Source organism: Chiloscyllium plagiosum, chromosome 9, assembly GCF_004010195.1.
Source record: "Chiloscyllium plagiosum isolate BGI_BamShark_2017 chromosome 9, ASM401019v2, whole genome shotgun sequence".
Lineage (NCBI taxonomy): Eukaryota > Metazoa > Chordata > Chondrichthyes > Orectolobiformes > Hemiscylliidae > Chiloscyllium > Chiloscyllium plagiosum.
This window is the reverse complement of record NC_057718.1, coordinates 19,290,355-19,312,935: the sequence shown is the minus strand read 5'-3', so window position 1 is coordinate 19,312,935 and position 22,581 is coordinate 19,290,355. Positions and strand designations below refer to the sequence as shown.

Sequence of the window (22,581 nt, the reverse complement as noted above, 5' to 3'; positions counted from 1 at the left end):
GCATCTAGGGAACAGGAGAATCAACGTTTCGGGCATTAGCCCGCTAATGCCTGAAACGTCGATTCTCCTGTTCCCTAGATGCTGCCTGACCTGCTGCGCTTTTCCAGCAACACATTTCCATCTCTGATCTCCAGCATCTGCAGACCTCACTTTCTCCCCAACACTTATTGCTCATGTCGGTGGTTCTGGAGTCGTATGGAAGCCAGACCAGTTAGATTTCCTTTTCTAAAGGACACTAGTGAACCAGAAGGGTTTTTTTTTTATCAATGGTTATCACTAAAACAGCATTTTTTAAAAAAAAAGTGGAATCTGATTTTCTTGCACGCTTTTGACCCTGCTATTTACTCTTTGTGCCTGAGTTTTTAAAATTATTCATGAGATGTGGTTGTCTCTGGGTGGGCCCATCCCTAATTGCCGAGAGGGTAGATAAGAGTCAACCACATTACTATGGGTCTCGAGTCACATGTGGGCCAGACCGGGTAAGGACGACAGTTTTCTTTCCTCAGGGACCAGATGGGATTTTCCGCCAACAGAGTCATAGTCCATAATTCCAGATTTTTATTGAATTAATCTTCCATCATCTGTTATGGCGAGTTTCAAACCCTGATCTCTGGATTAACAGTCCAGTCATAATACCACTAGCCTCCTCTCAGTTGTCCCAGTGATTAGGCATTATCTGATTGTGAAAGGTGTCCCTACCGAGACTGATCCCATCCTCATCCAAAACCCACAAGCCCAATGGGGAGCATTGGATAAGCATTATTATGACAGATTGCCCTGTCTGATAGAGAGCCCTTTGTAGCTCCCTCTTCCAAGCAGCCTGCCTCCCGCCATCCAGGTTTGAGATCCAATCCTTGGTTTCCAGGAGACTTGAAGCTGAAAAAAATGCGAAAAGGAGAAGGTTTTGAAGAGAGATATTGGACTTGGCGAGGGAGATTGGAAACACTTGTTGGAAGTGCTGCAATCTAATAAGCCATCTTAAAACCACAGTAATTGAATACTTAAGGAGAAAATGAACCTGCTTATTAAACCTAAAGTCGGCAATAATTTGTATTTTGCTGCAGCTGCAGCCATAGCTCGTCAAATGGAATTTATTTCCTGACATTTATGAAGCAGAATTAATCAAACGTGAAAGCAGAGTTTATTTGTTAAAAAAACAAAAGAAGTGAAAGCGTAAACCTATAAGGATAAAATTCCGAATCTGGAATGGGGAACTGGTTGACTAGAGTATCTGCTGCCGGAAATACTGTCTGGTGCTGGATACGCACACTCTCTGCTTGGAGTTTGATAAAATACCTCCTTAAGCAAAAAAGCTCTGTAGACATTTGGCCTGTTTTGCAGACTAGTTTTTTTTTTTGAAAAATTGCTTTCACTGGCCAGTGTTCTTCGTTCTGTCAGGCTGTGTATATCTCAAGTGAGAAATCCCAGTGCTCCAATTTCATTCTGAAACATAGTCTAACAGGCTGTCCATCACTCCCCAGTCTGTGTGTCAGTGCACAAACCACAACACCTCGTTCCTTTAGTCAGTATGATGGATTGGCACACACGTCATCAATCACATTTACAGCATGGAGGTTCCACCGTAGAAACTTGTACTTTACGCCCAGCCTGGCACAGCAGACACTGAGAGTGGAACTCATGATCTGTGAATAGGCTGATCTGAGGCGAGGGATGTGGCTTGATAGGACAAACAGAAAAGACAAAGTCACCTGCTGGAAGTCTGCAAACCAACTGAAGACGCTCACAGAGAGGAGAGGCGTTTTACACAGCTGCTCTACTTGTTGTAAATCTCTGCATTAAACATCACCATTTCTGGGTGGAGAAAAGCATTTATTTAGGGAAATGAGAGCAACGTAGAAATGTTTGTCATAATTTGAAAGATGGAGCTGCGTGCAGCAAAGATTTACGTCAGGTGCCATAATGAGTTGTAATTATTTTATTGCTTTAAATTAAAGTTATTAGCATTAATGTATCATTAGGTGCAAGCTTAATATTAGTATCATAGTAGCTGCTGCTTCCATCCTTTAAGTTGTGAATCTTTGCTCCTTTATTGATAGCATTGAAACAAATTAAACTTATTGAAACCTATTAAAACATATATCATTCTTAAAGAGCTTGACCTTGAAGGTAGGTTATCCCCCTTGTGGGAGAGTCTCAGACCAGAAGGAATACTCTCAGAATAAGGAGTTGTCCATTTATGACAGGGATGAAGAGGAATCTCTTCTCTCAGAGCGTAGTGAATCTGTGGAATTCTTGACCACGGAGGGCTGTACAGGCTGACTCATTAAATATCTTTAAGACTTGAGGGAGACAGAGTTTTAATCAGTAAGAGAATTGAGGGTTATGGGGGGAAATGCAGATTAGCCATGATGTCATTGAATGGTAGAGCAGATTTGATGGGCTCAATGGCTCACTCCAGCTCTGACACCTTAGTTCGTTGGGGTACTTGTATTTTAATTTTCCTCTGTACATCTTCTGAGCTAAATTCTACCACCCAGCCCCAACTTTAGATAGGTTGTCTACCTAAAATGAAACCAAACTCTATTGCTCTCTTTGTGGCATATAACATGCACATTTCAGAAGCGAAGTTAAAAATCACACAACACCAGGTTATAGTCCAACAGGTTTAATTGAAAGCACACTAGCTTTCGGAGCGACGCTCCTTCATCAGGTGATAGTGGAGGGCTCAATCCTAACACAGAATTTATAGCATGGTGTTGTGTGATTTTTAACTTTGTACACCTCAGTTCAACACCGGCATCTCCAAATCATTTCAGAAGTGATGTAAGATAAACTGCTAAGGATTTCTCACCCATCAACAAAGTGCTCAGAATAGCTTATTTATTGCTCAGTTGGTAAACTCAGAATAGTGGGACTTAAAGCTATAATTCTCAATCCTTGCAATCTCCTGCTGAATGTTGCTGGTTTTACAAATATACGGTCTCCTGAGCGATATTAATCTTTAAAGAAAATAAACACTGGAGTGGATTTCAATGGAATAAGCAACAGTGTGACCTTTTGGGCTCAGTAGTTTCTAGCAGTAGTATCTTCATTCCCATTTATATGATAAACTTCCTCACATTTTCCCACCCATTGCACGGTGTTACAGAACCTGAGTGAGGGGACAGGGAGACAGCCACTTCCTGAGCATTGGCATACACTGCCAGGAAGTGTGCAACAACAGCGAGGGGTTACGTTTCCTCTCTTCCCTTCCCTCTCATGATGTTTCCACCTCTGCCAGCCTGGTGGACTCCCTCACATGGTCTGACTAAGTTTATGCTCAACGCATGGGAAACTGTAGGTGTGTGAAATTTTAAAAAAAATCAATATCCCACATGAGTGTACAAAGACAGCAATGCTTTGTAGTTTGATCATGTTGTTCAAGGTGGACAGATTGTTGTATCTGTGAGCTGGACTAACACACAGCCTCTTAAGGACCCAGTGGACCTCCCATTGTCATACGCCGGTCCTATTTAGCATTCACATCATCCTCAGGTGGGAATATGGTGTGCCATTCAACCCATCTAGTGTGTCCTGTCCCTCTATTAGATCATTACAGAGAAAGACCCGAATTCATTGCATCATCCCATATTTCTTATCTTTCAAAGCCCTCCCTTTACAAAATTCTCTCAACTTCAGTTTTGAAAATTGTCATTGGCCCAGCAAACTTCTAAATTTGATGTGACCTTTTCTCATCATCTAACTCTTACAGCTGGTGAATCCTTGCTGCCTCTTCCAAGATCAATATACCCTTCCCGAGCTGCAGTATGCAAAATTTGAACAAAGGTCGCTAGAACAAGGGCTTCACTCCACAGATGCTGCCAGACCGGCTGAATTTCTCCAGCTATCTGTGTGTTTTGTTTTAGATTTCCAGCGTTGGCAGCTTTTTATGCGTATTTTTTCTCTCCAGTTCGGGCCTGACTAAGAATTTGGTCAGCAGAAGTAAGACTTCCTCACCTTGGCATTGCAAACCCATTGGGATAAACTGCAACACGACCACCATTTTGCTTTTTGTTCACCTATGCACCAAGATATATAAAGCTTAGAAACAGGAATAGGCCATTTGGCCTTTCAAGCCAGCTGTGCCATTCAGTAAGATCATGGCTGTTCTCACTACAGTCTCAATCCCACTTCCCTCTCTGTTCCCCATAATCCCCCATCACAACTCTCTCGACAATGGGACACGGACAAACAAATCCCTGGAGATATTCAGGCTTGGCACTTTCAAATCCAAAGTGGATGAACCCACACACCTCCACATGGAACTTGTTTCTTGCACAGTTTTAAATCAATCCTTGAATTGGCTCTGAAAAAAATGGAACAATAATGATTGGGTTTAATTCTTTTGTGTCAGGATTGACTTTTGCTTGGCACCACCAGTGACTTTAAATTTTTGTATTCTTCTCTGTGGAAAGTTCTGCTCAATCAACAATGTGTAAAGTATCAAATTAGTCTTACGGGGAATCAAGTTAGTTTGATGATTGTAATACTGGACCTGAAAGCAGAGCTAAGAACCTTTCTCAGTGTGCTGTGAAGATGGTTGAGGATGAGGTTTGGAATGCAAGTCCGTAAGAATGCAATTGAAGTGAGATTCACTTGGAATTCCGTCAGCTGTTTGCTTCTATAGGGGGCACTAGGTGCTGACAGGGTCACAACATGCTCCATTGCTCCATTGCCCCAGGTTCATTGTGACAAGCCCTTGAGCAGAATTTAATGTACCTGTGATGATTGAACCTTAACGCTCACCTCCCCACCCAGTTATGACCGTGAGCTCAGGAATGGATGGGAAGGTTTCGAGCTGGCATCTGCATGATTTTAGGTGTCTCTCCCCCCAATCCCTGTTGAAAGCACACCTGTAAGAGCATGTAAACCCCACCAGTGCATTTTGTGCTCAGTCCAGGTTGTGGAGATTAGATTGAGGTTCATATTTCCTGCAGAGCATTCCAATGACATGCAGTTTGTGGAGGTGTGACCTTGATGCAGATGATATTATTTGTTTAATCTTGATTAGAGTATATTAGGACCAAATCTTGGTGCTATGAGGGTGCTGGTATATGTTTAACCCAAAGAGACACGTGCTGGATCTGTATTTTATTCATTCGTAGAATTGCGACAGTGTGGAAGCAGGCCATTCGGCCCACTGACCCTCCGAGGAGCAGCCCACCTAGACCCAACCTCCCTCCCCCATAATCCTCACAGCTAATCCACCTAGAATGCACATCCCAGGAGACTATGGCCAATTTAGCATGACCAATCCACCTGACCTGCACTGGGAAGAAACGGGAGCACCCGAAGGAGACCCACGCAGACACGGGGAGAATATGCAAACTCCACACAGTTGCCCGAGGGTGGAATCGAACCTGGGTCCCTGGCGCTGTGAGGCAGCAATGCTAACCACTGAGCCACCACCATAATTTTGTTGTTTGGAAAGACTTGTCCATCCAAGGTCTCTGATGATCGTCCAGTGGAGTTTGCACCTACTCAGGAATTAATCTTTGCAATTTTAACTTTGAATCCAAAAGCTCAACCCATCCCGGGAATGTTTCCCTTACGGAAAGAATTAGGAATTGTTTTGAACAGGTTAGTTTGCAAACTTCCTCCCTACTCCTTTATTTTGAGCTGGAACTGGAGTGTAAGTTGTGAGGTTCTCAAAATGGCCCAATTCCGAAGCCTAAATTTCCCCTCAAAATTATAGAAACCTGATCGTCTCGGCCATGTGTGAATGTGAGTGGAAGTACAGATGATCGCGGAAACATCAGTTATAGAAGTATTGAGAGGGCACTGCGTGTGGGCTGTTCCTTTTTCTCATTTAATGCTGCCCCCTTTCTCACCTCCAGATATAAACGAGTGTGAAATGATCAGCGGAGTTTGTGGTGAAGCTCTCTGTGAGAATGTGGATGGCACATTCCTTTGCATCTGTCCGGATGATGTCCAGGAATTTGACCCAATGACTGGGGAGTGCCGCTCCCCTGAGCCTCCAGGTATGGCAAGAAAAATCCCTGAGGTCCATTCAAACAGTGTAACCTTATCTTCTTTGTGCTATAATCCTTGGGATATGGAACGGGCAAATGCACGAAAGAACATTTGGAAGGGATTTCTTTCTTGGACCTGGGTTCCACATGTTAACACCTAGCTCAGATTCTAATATATAGTTTCACAGCACTTAATAATATCTGAAATATTGTTATGGATAGATACCTCGGGGTTGGTTTGAAAGTCTAGCGGACGGAATTTAGTTCTGTTGTTGTTGGCGCTGAACCATCTTTTGCAGTAACAGCAAGCTATTCTAGAATATACACATTTCTGAAGTATGCCTTTGAGAGTGACAACAGTATCACTTTGCATTAATTTGAAGGGTATTGCTAACCTTTCTCACACAGAAAAGCTCTTGTTTCACTGCAGCAGTGGAAAAGCTTCAGATTCTGCTCCCTTTCCAACCCAGATGACATTCTGAAATGAATAGTCCATTCTTGCAAATTTAATCTCTGTCGGCTGATAAGGATTTGGCATTCTTTAAGGATTTCAAATGATACGTCAGAGCTTCCACCTTCCTGTCCCTCTCCCCCAACTGTGAATGGCACATGACATTCTCTGTAAACTTACTGCCTGTCAAAATCCCCTTTTGCGTCATTTCAAGTAAATTAGGAGCAGGTACAAAGTTAAAAATCACACAACACCAGGTTATAGTCCAACAGGTTTAATTGGAAGCACACTAGCTTTCGGAGCGACGCTCCTTCATCAGGTGATCACTCTGTATTGCAAATCAACCATCCAGTCAACTGAGCTAACTGACCCCTGAGGAGCAAATGGAGGCTGGGCATTTGGGAGGTCTGGGCTATCAATGGGACCTGGTTGGCAGAGCCCAGTAGGGAGGCTGGTTTTGAGAGGTACAGGGGACGGATGGGCTAACGGATGCATCACTATGTGGTTTAGGTGGGTGGTGGGTGTTGCCTCTGCTGAACAAAGGAGACCTCTGAAGGGTGTACTTGGGATTTCTGCCCTCTTGCCCGACACACTGTCCTCGCAGCTAAAGCTGGTAGGCTATCCCCCTTGCTGTGGGTAAAACAGCAGTCAGAATAAAGAGGTACTCGAGTTCACTGGCCCCTTAAAGGCCTGAGGGAGGGCATAAAGCTTCCATCTCCCCCTTCAGAGAATGGGAGACATGTGGGAGGAAGCTGGAAGGACACAAACTCCATTTCACAAACCCACCTCACCTTCAGATCCACTGGTGGGACCGGGTAAAATTACACTCGTGGCTTTGTCAAATCAATCCTGCTGAAACCTCTGGTTAAATTAAAGTGACATATCGAAGAGCGATTACTCATTTAAAGCTCATATAGTAATGGAGAAAGATTGAGTGGTTCAGATTCCAGTCCTTCCTTGAGTAAACCTAGCCTGGATTGAGTTTCACTCAGTTAGATTCCACCACAGTGATTGAATCTACATGGTACAGGTGCTCCAACTAATACCCCTAAATAAGTCGAGAATCAAAGGCAGTATTAGGGGCAGGGCTGCGGATTTAAATTTCAGCCCCCGATAATTTGTGCGATGTCTGCTATGAATACTCGGATATTGTGTTACATGAGTTGCACATTTCACTGAAGAAATCGAGACATTCTCTGTGCCGAGTATTCCAAACACATTCCAATGTTTGACATCTGAGTGCAGCTCCTGCATGTGCTGTAATTGTTTGGTGGAAAGCTGCGACTGTGTCTTTTTCAAAGCACCTGTGGCTATGATGGAAGTTTGCCCAGTCAGAACAGACCCAGATATTGCAAAAAAAAAACACCAGCATTATCCATAGACGGAGAATGTTATTATGATCCTAGCTGATGTAAATACCGGACAAGTCCGATCCCAGACAGGAACCTGGCTTGATAGATCAATTTTTAATTTGTCGCTAAGATTTAAGCACACGATGCTGCAGATAACAAAAAAGAATCAGAAGCTTATTATTAACAAAAGGAATGAAGGTAAAATAGGATAAACCCAAGCCATCTACTTATAATACAGGTGCGAAGGTTTTTAAACAGACTGTAAAAGTATAATACCAACATTTCCCAAAATGCTGCTTCATAAATTGAGAAGTAATAGAATGGCTTTTATATATTACTGAAAATCTATGCCTGGTACAGTGTCTGAAACATCACTCACTATATTACTCTTACCACAGTTCTGTACCTAACTCGACAATAGATTTAAGTCACTTGTGACTTCAACCTTTTGAATGGAACTACAAATATCTTCTTGGAGCTATAGTGTGCTTGAGCTTTACTGTACAAGTTAAAAATTACACAACACCAGGTTATAGTCCAACAGGTTTATTTGGAAGCGCTTGCTTTGGGAATGCTGCTCCTTCATCAGCTTTACTGTACTTTGCATTAAGTAACCCTCTTCAGAGTTTTATCCTAACAGGTCTGGTATGGAACTAACATTAACTCTTCATTCCAAAGCCACTCCACTATAGATCCTTCCCATCTCAGGAGCATGGTTTACACCGCCGTCCTGTTTCAATTACTTCACTGGTCTGACCCAAAACTCAAAGTTAAACTTTTAAAAAAACAACTTTTTTCTCTAAGTTATGGGTGTTTCCCTTAAGCTTAAAAAAACTCTGCCGATTTTCTAAACTCAAACTTGTTCAGGGGTAAAACCCCACTAACATACAAAAAAAACCCTTTATTCTAAAGCTAGCGCTCAAACGCTGTTTTAGAAGAAAATGCAATGTTTACGGAAATGTTTACGATATAATCATTGACTAGACACACAAAAAATCCAGTGGTTACCAATTCAAAGTCAGAATCCTAATCATACAATAAATAATACTGAAATGTATAAATCACACCGTTTACACCAATGTCACGAACTGCAGTGAGGTTTTAATTGTTGATGAGACAACCATTTACATGTACTCCGTCTAACTCAGGGTACTGTACTTGCAGTTTATAATTCAGGGCTTGATTTTCAGTCTGGAAACAAAAAGTACTGGAAATCACAATGGAGCAGGCAGCATCTGTGGAGACAGAGAGAAAGCTAATGTATCGAGTCGGGATGACTCTTCATCAGAGCTCTCTCTCCACAGATACTGTGATTTCCAGCGATGTGGTTTTCAGTACAGATCCCAGCACCTGCAGTGATTTGCTCCTCCATTGATGCTTAGAACCTTCCTAACAGCACGGTGGGTGTCAAAACACCCCAAGGACTGCAAATGTCTCACCACCACTTTCTCCAGGGCAATTGGGGAACGGTCAGTAAATGCTTCTGTGCCTACCATGCCCATATCCCATGAACAGGTTAAAGAAAAAGACGTCAGCATCATTGTAGTTTTATGCTCACCATTCACAAAGTGGGCTTTTCGGCTTTGCTACAGCTGTCTCTGAGGCATGTCACTTTCTCGCTGGAGTCCCATTGCAAGTATTTTCTTCCAGATGTCATACCTGAGATTACTGAGGCTAAGTTTTCATTAAAAAACAAACTGAATCGCCAAATGTCATCTCGAAGCATTAATAGCAGTCCAATGGAATGAGAAGGAATTTAACTCATTTGATGGCTTTAAGCAATGACTCCTCTTTATTTAGAGCTGTTTCTTTAATCTTACGTTGAATTTGAAAGATTCCTCTGAGTGAAGAAGTTTCTCATCGTAATCCCAAATGGCTGACACCTTGAGGCAATTCTAGACTCTGTAGCTAAGGGCAATAATCGCATAGCGTTTATCTTACTTAGCACTGAAGAACTTCAAAAACTTCAATGGGATCACTTCATGTTTATCTCAACAGCAATAAATGTGGGCCCAATCCATTCACCCTTTCCTTGTGAGACACTCTGACGCTGACTTTTTCTTTGAACACAAGCTCTGATTAAGTCTTCCCTTTCGATCTTCATGATCTTAAACTGAGCAAATAAACTGGATGATGCTGTTTATCATCTTGTCTGATCGGATTGTAAAACCCTGCTCTGTAGTTGATATTAGTTTGTGGGGTTGGCAGTCACAGCTTTGATGAGATTTGCCGATGGTCATTTTACATTCTGGTTTATGTCTCCCCAGAGCAGTGTACATGCCAACCCGCTAGATTGAAAAAAGCTGACACAGACCCAAAAAAAGCTGACAGCTTGAAAAACAATGTAGAACTGAACAAAAAAATCCCCGGATAAACACCAACACTGAAGCCACTACTTAAAGTGATTGAATAAGTGAAATTCCTTCCTATTCCACTGGATTTTTATTAATATTTTGAGATCATATTCGGCAATTTTTTGTTGAATGGAAAATTAAGCCCAGTAGTCTTGGGTATGAAATATATAGTTATATATTTCACAGGTTCATGTCTCATTGGGACCACAGTGAGACATGAACCTGTCTCAGATAAACCTGCAGCAAAGCTCAACGTGATGATGTTGAGTTCATTTCTTGTATGGAAGTCTGCTCTCCCCATAAATATTTGATTCTGGCCTCCTTTCCTTAAGGTGCGTTTTCCACATAGTTCAGCATGTTCTAACTTCCATCCCAATGGATGAATCCCCCCCCCTGTTAGCTGCCTGTGTCTTAGCAGAGTGTGTCTGTGACCTCCTAGTATAAAGGGCGGGCATGTTAAGAGCTTTCCTGGACAGCGAGCTGTTTGCCAATTGAGGTGGTAAAAGGGGGACCCAGAGGAGCTGTCCACCATTTTTGGCAATGTTCATCTCTAGCTACCCAGTCACTTTGGCCACTGGTTCTGTGGATGGCTCCAACCATCAAAACTGGTGGTGGAGAGCCCATTATTTCAAATTTCCTGTCCTGATCTGATCTTCTTGCAAGCTGAAGTTTTCTTTCTTTCTTTGTTTTTAACCCACTCCATGGACGAGAATCGATAGCTCTCAGTGCACAGAGATGGGAATATCACTCAACTCGGGGACATGGAGCTCAATCTGAAGGCCCATTGTCTATCTCCCACTGTCAGTTGAGGTCTTTAGCAGGCCATTTAAGGATTAACTCAGTACCAAGCGAACGTGTCACTGGAACAAGACCATGAGCCAGTAGAGCAGAATGAAATTAATTTGCATGATGTTATGGGTATCACAGAGACATGGATGCAAGGGGATCTAAATATTCAAGGATACACACCCTACCAAAAGGACAGGCAGAGAGGGTGCTGTTGCCTTGTTAGTAAGAAATGAAATTAAATCAACAGCAAGAAGTGGTATCGAGTTGGAAGGCGTAGAATCTGTATAGTAGAACTACAGAGTCATACAGTCAGAGTCATAGAGTCATACAGCACGGAAACAGACATTTAATCCAACCAGTCCACACCAACCACATTCCCAAACTAAACTACAGCCAACTGCCTGCACTTGGCCCATATCCCTCCAAACAGTTCCTATTCATGAACTTATCCAAATGTCTTCCAAACATTGTAACTTGAAGAAGCGCGGAGGAAAACAATCCATGATAGGAGTTGTGTCAAGGCCTCCTGGCAGTAGACAGGATATGGCCAGCAGCTAAATTAGGAGATAGATGAGGCACCACTACAATAACCGTGGGGGACTTCAACATGCAGGTGGACTGGGAAAACCAGGTTGGTGGTGAATGATAAAATAGGGCCGAGTCAGCATGGCTTCATCAAGGGCAGGTCATGCCTGACAAATCTGTTAGAATTCTTTAAGGAAATAATGAGCAACTTAGACAAAGGAGAGCCAATGGCTGTGATCTATTTGGATTTCCAAAAGGCCTTTGACAAGGTGCAGCACAGGAGAATGCTGAATAAGACCAGCCCATGGTGTTAGGGACAAGGCACTGGCATGATTGAATGACGAAGCATATCTTATTGTGTTATGGTCATGGGCGGGGGGGTTAACCAGTGTGGGCAGCCTGTCAGATGGGGGCCATCTAGAGGCGTAGGGGTTTTGCTGGACAGAGAATCACTTGACCAAAGGCAATCAGTGCCTGTTTGAGGATTTAGGGCAGGGAGTTGACCAGTGAGAGGCATCTCCTCTGCCCTGGCTTTCGAACCCCTTGTCCGCCCCCATAACTTCTAATTATAATTCATCCTACCCACTCTTCCCCCACCCCCCAATACACACACACACACACACACGCACACGCACGCACACGCATACACACATATACACACAGATATACAGAGATATACACAGGTATATACAGACACACACACACACACTGACCCAATGCTTATTGATCCTGAATGCCCCTCCAACAGCTGCCCTAACCCCCAATCTATTGTTGCCGGTCTCTGATTATTTAGTGACTCTCATAAGGTGGGACATCTACAACATCCACACCAGCCCCAACCCCAGTCCCACTCCCGGCCGGATCCTAATTCCAGATGAAGGCCCACTGGTACCTCCCTCCCTGCTGCATTTGATTTTGTGGGTTTTGCCTGAAGGAGTCAGTGTCCATCTCTCAGCAGCTCCCCCTGCCAGCTGGCAAGAATCACTCCTCCCCAACAACTGCATTGAGTAAGGCTCAAGATTTAAGACTGCCTCAATTAATAATGTGAATCAAATATATCTCTGGCCTTCATGTTGAGTCTGTATTATTTAGGTTCTGCTGGATGTTGTATATTGTTACATAACCACGTTTCTTCTGTGGATACTAAAGATCCCAGGCTTCATTTTAAAGAAGGACACTGGAGTTATCTCTCCATTAACAACATGAACAAACAGATTACAGAGGAACCTCGATTATCCAAATGTCAGATTTTCCGAACAAGGTGCCGATGCTTGCCTAAACTGTGTTATCCGGCATTCGAATCTCCAAACATTTGATTATCCGAACAAATACTCCCCGCCCATGTTGTTTAGATAACCGAGGTTCCTCTGTATCTGGTTGTTGCCACATTGCTGTTTATGGGAGCTTGCTGTGCCAAAATCGCCAGTGCATTCCCTGCATCACAGTTGTGATGACACTTCAACCATGCTTCATTCTCTATGAGGCACTTTCAGATGGTGCTGTATGAATGCAAGCCTTTCTTTCCTGGGAAGGTTGAGGAGTGGCGGGTAACCTTGCAAGTTGTTAGAGTTGTCTGATGTTCCCCTTTTTCGAAAGGTCACCTTTCCTTTCTGGGATCACGAAGAATCTCGTTTGGCATACTCTAAGCGTGTGGGTTAGTTATTTTCTCAATTCCATTCTTGGATGTGCATGGGAGAGCTGTGAGGGGGGGTGATCGGGGTACTGGAGCACATTACAAGATAGTTTGCTGGGCAAGTACAGCAGAGCGCTAGCCAACTTTCTGAACCTAGTTAACTCCTGCTGAGAGTCAATAGGAGTCAGTGCTCTGACTTTACATTAACATTCACAGGCAGGTCAACAGGTGCCCACACTTTTGAAGTTTCAGTCAGCACCTGCCCATAGTTCTGCTGCACACCTTTGAGCTGGTTTCACTCTCTTTGCTTTCAGAGAGCTCTGCAGTCAAACTGACAAATAGCGATGTCGCAAAATCTCCTATTCCCATTCGGTGAGAAATTGTGTTGAGTTGTCAACGCCAGTGATGTGGTGGTCTGTTTTAATTAATATGTCACAAAGAATTGCAGGTTTTAAAATTATGCCAATTGCAAAACCCACCAATGAGAGATTCCACAAAGTCTGGTTTAATTAGTGAAAGAAGTTGGCTGAAAGTTACTGCACAATAACGTGCTCTGCAGTTCTCCTTTACTTTCTCTGAATATGAGAGCAGCACATTATAAAGTGAAATAAGTCATTCCTGCAACACAGCAATTTATTGGCAATAACATTCCTAGAAGGGACAGAATAGGAAAAACAGGGATCTTTCCATACTAAGCTAACTGCCATTTTTATTTACTGGAATCAAATTTTTATTTGCCTATGGGTGATAGTAATCTCGCTATTGCAGAGGTAGACAGACAGACAGACGGCAGAGTGTCCCGAATGAATCAGCAGAGTTTTGAGGATTGGTGCAGTTGTCTTGTTCTGCCTTTCAGTAGAAACCTCTTTTGTCCAGTGGGTTCAGAGAGTGATTTGGGACTTTTCTGTCATCTCTGGAGTTAGATTGCGCTGAGTCAGTTAATGATGGCATCGAGCAGGAATGCTGGATTCAGGAGAGCTCAGTTATAGCGTGGAGAAAATCGTTCGGGCTTCCCATTCCTGGTCACTGTCCAACTATCTCTGTTTGAAAAGGACTTGGCAAACTGGTCTTCAAGCTTTGTTTGACTGTGTTGCATTAGAAAACAAAATATTTTAATAAATGAATGTGTAAGGGTGTTTTTGATTGAATGCCTGACCTAAAGCAATTACTAGAGCCAATAGGAATGTTAGACTTCAGCATTTGAAAGAAGAAAAACAGAAAGGAACAGTGTTGTCCTATTGCCCAGTAGAAGATATGGCAGCACAGTGGTAACATCACTGGGATAGTAATCCCAATTGTGGGACATGGGGTCAAAACCAAATGCTGGAGGAATTGAAGTTCATTTAATGAATATGGCTATATAATGATTGGCACTAAAAGCCCATTTGACTCACAAATGCCCTTTAGAGAAGGAAATCTGCCATTCTTACCTGGTCTGGTCTATTCCAGACCCTCAGCAATGTGGTTGATGCTTAACTGCCCTAGGTAAGAATATTGGAATCAAGTAATAAATACTGGCCTTGCCCAAAACACTCCAATCCCTGAGAGAATACATTTTTTAAAAGATGCAAAGTCATCAATCCTCGAACCTCTGAACTGCAGTCAAAGTGATCTACTCTACAGTGACTGCCTGAGGAGCGGTTGGGATCAGCTTTAACAGTGATTTTACAATGGGCATATGGATAACTGTGTGAAATAGAAAGATGCCAGGGCACTGGCCGAAGGGATTACTTGGATAGGTCTTTCAAAGAACCAGCACACCCAGGATGGGGCCAAATAACCTGCTTTTCTTCCTCGTGAGTCCACCACAGAGTTCCAGCATGTCACAAGCACTGTACAATCAGAGGTGTGTGACAATTCCTTCAGGTTGCCACAACCCCAGAGGTTCTGCCCATCAGTGACTGGCAATGATGGCTGGAATTCAGGGTTGAGGACACCTTTCATGTTTGTACTGCCCACCCCAGGCTACCTGTGCAGTTGGGGCCAGAAAGTTTGGCTCGGCTTTGATTTCCTCTTTGCCCAGGGCTCTCTTTGTGGAAGCAGCAGTTTTGGGGGCCCCACCTCCCGATATCATGTGGGCATTCCTCCCACTGCTCGTGGATGAGGCACATTTCTGACCGGACAATGTGGGCCCAGAAGACCGAATGAAGACGTGCCTATAGAATATGGCATCAGATTCACTGAGGGTCAGGTCCTCAGAGGACACCCTTCCCAAGTAACACTAAGTGAAAACCAATATGTGTTTGTGGTCTAACCCTGTCTTAGGCCTCAGCAAGTGAATATGTCTGTTCACTTGTTGTTGAGCAGCAGCCTTGAGGTGACTCTGGAAATGGTCTGCCCACATTGCTTTAACCCTCACGCCCCAACCCCCAAAAGCCCCCTCCCCACACTGCTAGATTTGGCTATTACCATAGTCAGTTATTTGAGACAGCCCAATGCTCGCAATCTTTGAGAGATTCCCCTTCTGGCCGGAATAGTTTCAGTCCTGCACTGCTTAGGATGATCTGCATAAATACTACACCGCAAAATGTGAGAACAGAGTTCTGCTGATGTGAATACAAATGTATATAGAGGAAAATGACTTTAAGGGAGGACACACATAATGTATTCGCTGAATCCAATAGAAGAGAATTTGTTGTAATTAGATACAGAGAAACATGAAGGAAGATAAATGATGTGTTGTCAACACGGCAGCTTTTAAATTATTTCATTGAAATGTTCAGAATAGTTCCATTTCCTCAGATCATATACATGAGCAATTGCAGGACACTTGTTGATACTCAGGATCATCCACTGTTCTGTTGATTTGGGAAGTGTTGCTCAATTCAGTGGAGACTTCAGTTGAACAGGACAGCCACAGGCTAAGGGTTTCTGGGAATATGGGGCACTCTGAACTGTATTCACCTCAAAGCTTGACCAACTGTTGTGCTTTCTTTCTCCAGCAGAAGGAAAAAAGGAATGTTACTACAATCTCAATGATGTCCACTTCTGTGACAATGTCCTGGCTTCCAACGTCACCAAACAAGAATGTTGCTGCACACTGGGAGCTGGCTGGGGTGACAACTGTGAAGTGTTTCCATGTCCAATGTTTGGCACTCGTAAGTTTGCTCCTGGAGAAAGGACCGGCTGTAATGTTTTTGCCGTGCATTTGATAGGGAAAGCGGTTAGATAGCAGTGCGTTAAAAATTTTGAATGCTGCTCACGAACTGAGAGTTCTTTATATGTTTGACAAGTCACTGTATTCACCCTCCAAATGAAAAGGAGGTCTTTTCTCTGTATGACCAGTCCATGAAGCTGAGTGTGTTTGAGGGACAGGGTGCAATAATAAAGTCCCCACCTGTTCACACTCCATTGACCTGACCCTGTGTTGGAGTGAGCTGGTCTCATCACATAAAATGAGGTTGGATCATATGTGTCACTTAGTGTGGCATATATTCCTTTTGGGCGGGCTGTGGGTCTTTCAAAAGGTGTGCTGGAAAAGCACAGCAGGTCAGGGAGCATCCAAGGAGCAGGAGAGTCAACGATTCGGGCATAAGCCCTTCAGTCTGCTCTTCTGATGCTGCTTGACCTGCTGTGCTTTTCCAGCGCTACACTTTTTGACTCCGATCTCCAGCATCTGCAGTCCTCACTTTCCCCTGTGGGTCTGTCTGCCTGTCTCAGTGCTGCTTGGCTTGACTTGCTCAGCCATTGAAAAAAGTAGAGTATGTTCTTTGTGTCCGAGGGACTTACAAGGCAAGCAGGAGTTAAGGTTGTTTCCAGGGACAGCATCACTCGACAAGCCAGCATGTTAGGTGGCTTCTTTCCTCCAGTCACAACATAAAGAACTAGGAGCAGGAGTAGACCATCAGGTCTGCTGAGCCTGCTCCGCTATTCAATAAAATCATGGTTAATCTTTCCATGGACTCAGCTCCACTTCCCACCTCGTTGTTGGGATTGAGTAAAGCTAGCGTTGACCCAAGACTAAATTGCATAGAAAATACAAAGGCCCACATATTGCTTGGGGCACATATTTATTATACGCTTCTGGGCAGGGTTTTACAACACAGGTTGACCCTCTAATTACTTCATGCTACTTTGTTTTATCATATTCCTGTGAAGCACCTTGGGATGTTTCATTAGATTAAAATTGCTAAATAAATATATGCTTTTGTAGATTATTGCACAGTCATTGTGTGTGGAGCATGTAGTTTTGGAGAGTGGGAAGAGGGTAAAGTGAATGTTGTCAAATGTCTGAGCCAGTTATGATTGCACTTGTAACTGATTGGCCATCCAGTGCAGATGATAAAGATCTCCTTCATCAGTTCTGATGAAGGGTCATACAGGCTTGAAATGTTAACTCTGTGTCTCTCTCCACAAGTGCTGCCAGATCTGTTGCATTTCTCCAGCATTTGCTCTTTTTGTTTTTCCTTCATGGATTTGGATTGCTTACATATATGAGAACATTCTCTTCCACCGATTCTGATGTAACTTCTCTATTTTATTCTGTAGCTGAATTCGCTGCCATGTGCCCTGAGGGTAAGGGCTTCATTCCTAATGGAGACTCAGCCTATGGAATCAGTGGACAAAACTACAAAGGTCAGAATCGAACCATTCATTTTCAATAACACACCCTGCGTGACATCAAGGAAGCAATGTGGTGGTGTTCCAGCTGTATTCAGCCAGTTGAAAACGTGATAGAAACTGAAGTGTGACGCCTGGGTAAAATTGTTTGGTTCGGCACTCTCAAGAAATTATGCTTTTCAAAGTGGTCCATGCCACACAGATAATCCCAATTTTGAATGCATCAGGGCATACAGCCAATCTAACATAATGTGTCATTTTGCAGCTGCTACTAGTTTGCAGGATTTCCCCTCCAGTCCCATGTTCTGATCATCCTATTCCTTCAATGCCACAGAATCTTACCCCATTAGCAACAGAGTCGTAGCCCCCGTTAACAACAGAATCTTATTTCGCTCATACCTCTGTCTACAGTTGGAAGAACAGGTGATGAGTAATTACCTAAAAGCTGGTGGAACATCAAGTCTGACCCTATTCAGCAATATTCCCTTCAAGAATGAGTGAGAACACACTAATCAAAATGTTCTTTGCCTGGCATAAATTGTGAATTGACTGATCTGTCTGCAAACTGTATTTGTGCTTCCAGTGCTGAAAAACCAGTCAGCTACATTGACATACTCAAATTCACAGATCAGCAAAAAGATTTGAGCCTTCGGTCACTGTCTTGGACATTGAATGTGACCATGTTCCAATTTTCCATTTAACTGAAAAAGATTTATTCTTCTGTAAACTCCTGTAGAGTATTTGTTGTTGCAAGGGGCAGCACATTTGCCCATGTTTAAAGTATGAAAATGGCAAAGTGAACAGGGAATGATAAAACCCAGACCATGTCAGTCTAGACAGAGCTGCTTTAACACTTCACTGACAATAGGAATGAACCGTGTTTCAGTCTGTTCGAACACCCACTCTTTGGCTCGAATGGAATCCAACCTGTCTCGAAAAATAAGTCAGCTTCTGAAAAAAGCGCAGTTGCGTATGTGGAGGAATTGACAACTCTGCTTTAGTGCTTTAACATATTTTTAGATGTGTCAGCATAGCTTAGTTATTCATGTGCAAATCTTTGTGCATGTACGATTGCAGTTTTTGGCAACAGTCCGTTGCTGGTTGGTACAACAGGTGCAATTCTGCACATGTCATATATTTCCAACTGACTTGCAGTTGAACTTATTTGACAGTAGAAACCATACTTGATTTGCCTGATCTGGACAGAGGTAGAGGACAGAGTAGAAATGCCAAAAGCCACACTCCTTATTCAGCAAGGTCATACTACTCAACTTTGACCCCCAAGGTGATCCTCCTACCATGTACCATCATACAGACCATCTCTGTAATACCACTCACTTTGACCCTGCCAAGCCCATCTGCTGCTGAAACCTTTTTCCAGTTTTTACAAACTTGTATATTTGACTATTCCAGAGCACGCTAGGCTTACCTCCTCCATCAGCTGAACCCTGCTGCCCATGCCTCACTTGTACCAAGACCTGATCACTTCACTCCTGTGCTCCCTGACCTACAAATTCTAACCATTAATTTCAAATTCCTCCACCCCTCACCTGCATCTCTGTGTTGTCTTCCAGCCTGACAACCCTCTGAGGTGCCAGTATTGTTTGAACTTTGGCTCTTGATTATCCCTGATGTTACCCATCAGTGTGGGCTGTACCTTCAGGTGGCTTGTCCTGAAGCTTTGGAATTCCCTCCCTATATCCTCCCAACATGCCACCTCACTCATCTCCTTTCAATCACACTTCCTTGCTTGAGGTTTGGACCATCTCCTGTAATATTACCTTATATGCCTTGCTGTCACATCTGGCTCTATGACACACTGCTGAAACTGCCTTGAGATGTTTATTGCTTTAAAGTCACCACGTAAATGTATGTTGTTGTCAGCACAGAGCTCACAGAACTTTGCACTTTGTTGGGTATATTAAGTTGGAGTTTCTGTCTTACCAATCTCAGCAGTACTGCTGGGATCGAGAAACCGAATTCAGGGCTAATTTGTACAGAGGGCAAAGGGGGTGAATCACAAATGGTTCAGCCGCCCTATTATTCACCTTTCATTTCCATTGAAGTCCATGGGAATGAAAATTGGTCAAGATCTATAATGTGCAGGCATTTTAAAACCCATGCTCCATGATCACCCAAAATCGAATGTTTGAACATTTCGACTGGAAGGCTGAAAGGAGGGGGCTATCCCCAGGCCATTTGTCTCTCGGCACCTGTCTCCAAATTTCATTGTTGAAAGCCCGGAATTGGACCAGCTGCACAACATGTTTGGTCTGTGGAGACTGGCAACAGAGACGGGAGTAACTACATTTAGCTGGGATTATCATGTTCTATCCTAATACTTCTGTGTAAGTGCGACTTCAACATTTGGGTTAACTTCAGTGGGCAAAATATAGCCTACACTCACTGTTTGTTCTAAGATGTGTTGTAATTCTGTTGCCACAATGCAAGCAAATTACTCTATCTTGTTATAAGAAGCAGAAGGGCAGGTTAAACAGCATGTATCTGTGCCTTTACTGGTCCCTATAATTATCAATCACTGACAGTCTCAATAGTTACCCACCTCTGCCGGTTTCTGTTGTTATCATTCTTTACCAATCGCTACAGCGAGCAGTCATTGCCTCTCCCTATACATACCAATTCCTGTCCCAATAGTTATCAGTCTCTTCCCGTCCCAGTACCAACCAGTCTCTTCCTAAGCCTGTGTGTGTGTAATAGTGATCAGTCTAACCCTGCTGTCTTCACACTTTTCCCTTCTGTTGCTCATGGAAACCTGTCATTTTGAACTTCGGTGAGCTATGAGTTATCTGACAAGGGAAAGAATGCATCAGGTCATTCGCTGTTACTTTCCACATGTGCTTAAAGGAAACACAAGACCTCTCCCCAAAAGATATTTCTGCTGCAGGTAACCATTATCACTCAAGGTTCTCAGTCTTCTGCCAGTACCACCAGGTTTTCCCCATTAGCGATGGCTCGAGAATCTGTGTTGTACTTGGGGGAAACTTGTACAACAGCTGGGATGATGTCCCTTTGAGGTTCAAATGACCTCATCTCAGTCACTGGCAATCTATAACTTGCCCTGTAGACTGCTGCCATAATTACCAATCCGTGTATCTACTTGCCGCTATGCTTAGCTTAGTTAGCTGGATGGCTGGGTTGTGATGTCAGCAGCGCAGATTCAATACTGGCTGAGGTCAGCATGAAGGTCACGCCTTCTCAGGCATGGTGGCCCTCAGGTTAAAATCACCACTAGTTGTCTCCGTCCAATGAGAGAGAAGCCCTGTGGGTCTCTGGACACATTTACACTTCCTGCAGAGTCGACCGATCATTAGATTTACCAATGCCATTCAGAACCAAAGACCTAGGCATTTTTTTTATTTCCTGAAAGAGTTTGCATCTGTTTTTAAATGAAGCTGATTTTGTTGAGAGGATTGCAGCTAAGAACTCAATCAAAAACAAAACTGCTGCTCATCTCTCTGGTGTCAGCTTCCAACATTTATCATTTGTCTTTCCATATCTCCTTTAAAAGCAATCACAGAGTCAGCTTCCTTAATTGTGGGAGGCGAGTCCATGTTTTAGCAACTCTCTATGGACAGTGACTCAGAGAAATGGTAGCATAATGATTATACAAGTGGACAAGTAATCTGGAAACTAATCCCACTGTGGTAACTGGGAAATTTGAATTCAATTAAATAAATGAATCCAAAATTAAAAAAGCTAGGATCAATAAACGGTAAAGGTGAAACAACTAGGTTGTTGGAAAAGCACATCTGGTTTGGTCGTATATTTACGAAAGGGAATCTTGTGGCCTCATTCAGTCTGCCCTACATGTGTCTCTGGAACCACAACAAAATGGTTAACTCTTAGCTGCCCTCTGAAATGGCACAGTAAGTCATTCAGTCATCAAGAAGGTGGTAGTGACCTACCACAATGTTCTTATCAACAGTTAAGAAGGGCCAGGAGTTGGTCTTGCCAGAGTTGCCAACACCTCACATTTTTTGCTTTGTTGTTGACGTTAATCCTCTTTGTACATCAACTCATCAAACTAATGGAAATGTTTCTCATCATTTACCTCACCAAAGCCTTTCAAATGATTTCAGATGTTCTACTAATTCTCCTCTTAATCTTCTGAGCTGTAATAATGAGGGTAACCTTACAGAGGTTTATTAAATCATGAGAGGTGTAGGTAAGGTGAATGGCAGATTTTGTTTTCCCTAGGGTCAGGGATTTCAAGACGAGGGGGCATATTTTTAAGGTGAAAGGAAAAAGATTTAAAAAAGACATGAGGGACAACCTTTTTACACAGAGAGCTGTTTGCGTGTGGAACGCATTTTCAGAGGAAGCGCTGTATGTGGATACAGTCACAATGTCTAAAAGATGTTTAGATAAGTGCATACAGAAGAAATGTTTGGAGGCAGTTGGGACTAGTTTAGTTTGGGATTATCGTCGGCATGGACTGGTTGGACCGAAGGATCTGTTTCTGTGCTGTATGACTCTATGACTCTATTAAGTGTGTCAGTTGTTAATTTGAAAGACTATGCACTCTTGTGCTTCAAAGGCTATTGTAGTTAAATGTTTATCAATTGTGTTTGATTATATGCATGTGGAGGATATTAATATGGATTTCATTTGAGCGCACATAAATAGAACTAATTGAAACTGTGGCATGATTGAGTTAGGAGGTGCTTGCAATATCTCACTCTGTAAATAAATGTGAGACCGAATAACTATTGGCTCCAATTACATCTTCCATTAACTAGCTTTCTGAAATCAAACAACATAAATAAAGACTGAAAGTGCTGGAGAAACGCAGAGGTCTGGCAGCATCTGTAGAGAGACAAACAGATTTGAGTCCAATTTTAATATTCTCCAAAACTTCTGAATAATGGACTCAGAATATTATCTCTTTCCTTCTTTCTCCACAGATGCTGCCAGTTGAGCTGCA

At 43.0% G+C, this 22,581-nt stretch overlaps 1 protein-coding gene across 6 annotated transcripts in view; it reads left to right on the top strand.

Annotated features, from left to right (window-relative positions):
• ltbp1 (latent transforming growth factor beta binding protein 1) overlaps window positions 1–22,581 on the top strand; it is a 339,046-nt gene that overhangs the window by 276,347 nt on the left and 40,118 nt on the right. For 5 of the 6 annotated variants that reach the window (XM_043695509.1, XM_043695512.1, XM_043695511.1 and 2 more), the window contains 3 exons: window positions 5,838–5,981; window positions 16,019–16,174; window positions 17,565–17,651. In XM_043695509.1, the coding sequence (XP_043551444.1) occupies window positions 5,838–5,981; window positions 16,019–16,174; window positions 17,565–17,651 (387 nt within the window). The remainder of the gene's footprint in view (window positions 1–5,837; window positions 5,982–16,018; window positions 16,175–17,564; window positions 17,652–22,581) is intronic. The other variant, XM_043695510.1, reaches the window with a different exon arrangement.